Source organism: Mandrillus leucophaeus, unplaced genomic scaffold (assembly GCF_000951045.1).
Source record: "Mandrillus leucophaeus isolate KB7577 unplaced genomic scaffold, Mleu.le_1.0 Scaffold120, whole genome shotgun sequence".
Lineage (NCBI taxonomy): Eukaryota > Metazoa > Chordata > Mammalia > Primates > Cercopithecidae > Mandrillus > Mandrillus leucophaeus.
Window position 1 is genome coordinate 1,440,192 of NW_012100321.1, and position 2,039 is coordinate 1,442,230.

Sequence of the window (2,039 nt, forward strand, 5' to 3'; positions counted from 1 at the left end):
CCCTTGGCCCCACCCTAGCCCCGCCCGGCTAGCCCCACCCTCATCCCTCAACCCCTTTACCTCCCTCTCCTACCCCACCCAGCTCCAGTCCTCAGGACCACCCTGGCCCCGCCCCCAGCCCTCAACCCCACCCCTTACCCCGCCTCACCGTGGCCCTCACCTCGACTCTGCTGGTCCACGTGGGCGACACGGACATAACCACTCTGACAGCCCAGAGCTGAGAGGCGCCGGGACGTGCCAGGGAGGTTGTGGACGTCCAGCCAGAGGACGCTGGCGGGCGGATGGATGGACAGGACCGAGGGCCATTGCTGGGCCCAGCCCCGCCCCTCTGCCTCCCCAGGGGCAGTTGCCCCTCCCTGTAGCCCTGGGACCCTGCTGCCTGATTCCTGCTGGATAATCCTCACCACCCAATTCCTCTGGGGTCAATTCTCACCACCCGAGGGCTGAGTCCACCTCTTGTTTTTTCTGGTGTCACCCCTGCTGATCAATTCCTCTGAAGTCAGGCCGTGGACTCGTTTTTCTGAGCTCCTCCCCGGTGCCCAATTTCTCTAAGGTCCCACCACCTGATTTCTCTGAGGTCACTGCCCCGGTCCCCAGTGGCCTCTTTCGGGGCCTCTCCTACCTACTGGTCAGGTTCGTCAGCTCTGGGAAGAGGTTTTCCACGGGCTGTTCCTCAAACTGATGCAGCCCCTCGTTCTGGGGGAACCAAGACCCACCCCACCCCCGCTTAAGTCAGTTTCACACATATACCCACCCAGCGCCAACCCACAGTGAACCCCACAGGGCTCTGCCCAGCACGCCTCCCCGCCTCACCTCCTTGTAGAGATGAACAGCCGGGTCATTCCCACTCAAGAGAAACACGGTCTCCAGTTGATCCCCGACCTGGACCCTGAAAGCAGAGCAATCTAGAACCCAAGGTAGTGGAATCCATGTGGTCTGAGAACCAGAACTCTCCTCTTGCAAAAACCCCGGCCTGTTGAGAACCTTAATATTCTGGGATCCAGACACTAGACCCAGGGTTAGAATCTCAGGGCTCAAGCTCCTGAGTACTCTATCTCCTTGAAATACACAACTGTAGAAACGAGCCCTCAGAGAATCTCAGAATCAGGGAATGTACCTCCCAATCTCAGAATTGAGGGAACATGGCTTGCTAGAACCTCCCACTCTTAGAGCCCGCATCTACTCCTACCTTCGCTCTGTGGATTTAGGAATGGAATGTGGAACTCTAGAATGAACTGTAGAACCTTAGAAAGCTAGGACCTCTTCAATCTGAAACCCCAGTATTCTAGAAGTGCTGTTTTCTGTCTCCTTAGAAATACTAGAACTTCTAAAATTTGCCATCACAGATTTCAGATTCACGGAATGATAGAATATCCAAATCCTAGCAAGAAGAACATTAGCGCAATTAGAATCTTCAGTTTCGGGAACTCTCACCTGTTAGACCAGGGGTTGGCCAACTATGACCTGTAGACCAAATCCAACCCACTATCTGTTTTTGTAAATAAAGTTTTATTGGAACACAGCCACATTCATTCATTTACACAGTGCCAATGGCTGCTTTCTGGCTACAATGGCAAAGTGAGTAGTTGTGACAGACTGGCCCTCAAAGCCTAATATTTAGTATCTGGACTTCTATCAAAAAAAGTTTGCCAATCCCTGTTCTAGACCATCTGTGTTCTGGAATGGAATCTAGAACTCTAGAATGGATTCCACACACGTTGGGGTTCTAGCACCTTGGTATTCTAGATGGTCTATGTTCTATCTCCTTGAAAGATGAGAATGTCACCGGGCGCAGTGGCTCACGCCTGTAATCCCAGCACTTTGGGAGGCCGAGGCGGGCGGACGGATCACGAGGTCAGGAGATCGAGACCATCCTGGCTAACACGGTGAAACCCTGTCTCTACTAAAAATACAAAAAATTAGTTGGGCGTGGTGGCGGGTGCCTGTGGTCCCAGCTACTCGGGAGGCTGAGGCGGGAGGCTGAGGCAGGAGAATGGCGTGAACCCAGGAGGCGGAGCTTGCAGTGAGCCGAGATCGCG

The 2,039-nt window shown here is 53.9% G+C and overlaps 1 protein-coding gene across 1 annotated transcript in view; it reads right to left on the reverse strand.

Moving 5' to 3' along the window:
• Window positions 1-2,039, reverse strand: part of KPTN (kaptin (actin binding protein)) — a 13,459-nt gene that overhangs the window by 9,041 nt on the left and 2,379 nt on the right. Inside the window, exons 5-7 of the mRNA XM_011970070.1 lie at window positions 814-889; window positions 623-696; window positions 149-270 (exon numbers count right to left, since the gene is read on the reverse strand). Coding sequence (XP_011825460.1) covers window positions 149-270; window positions 623-696; window positions 814-889 — 272 coding nt within the window. The remainder of the gene's footprint in view (window positions 1-148; window positions 271-622; window positions 697-813; window positions 890-2,039) is intronic.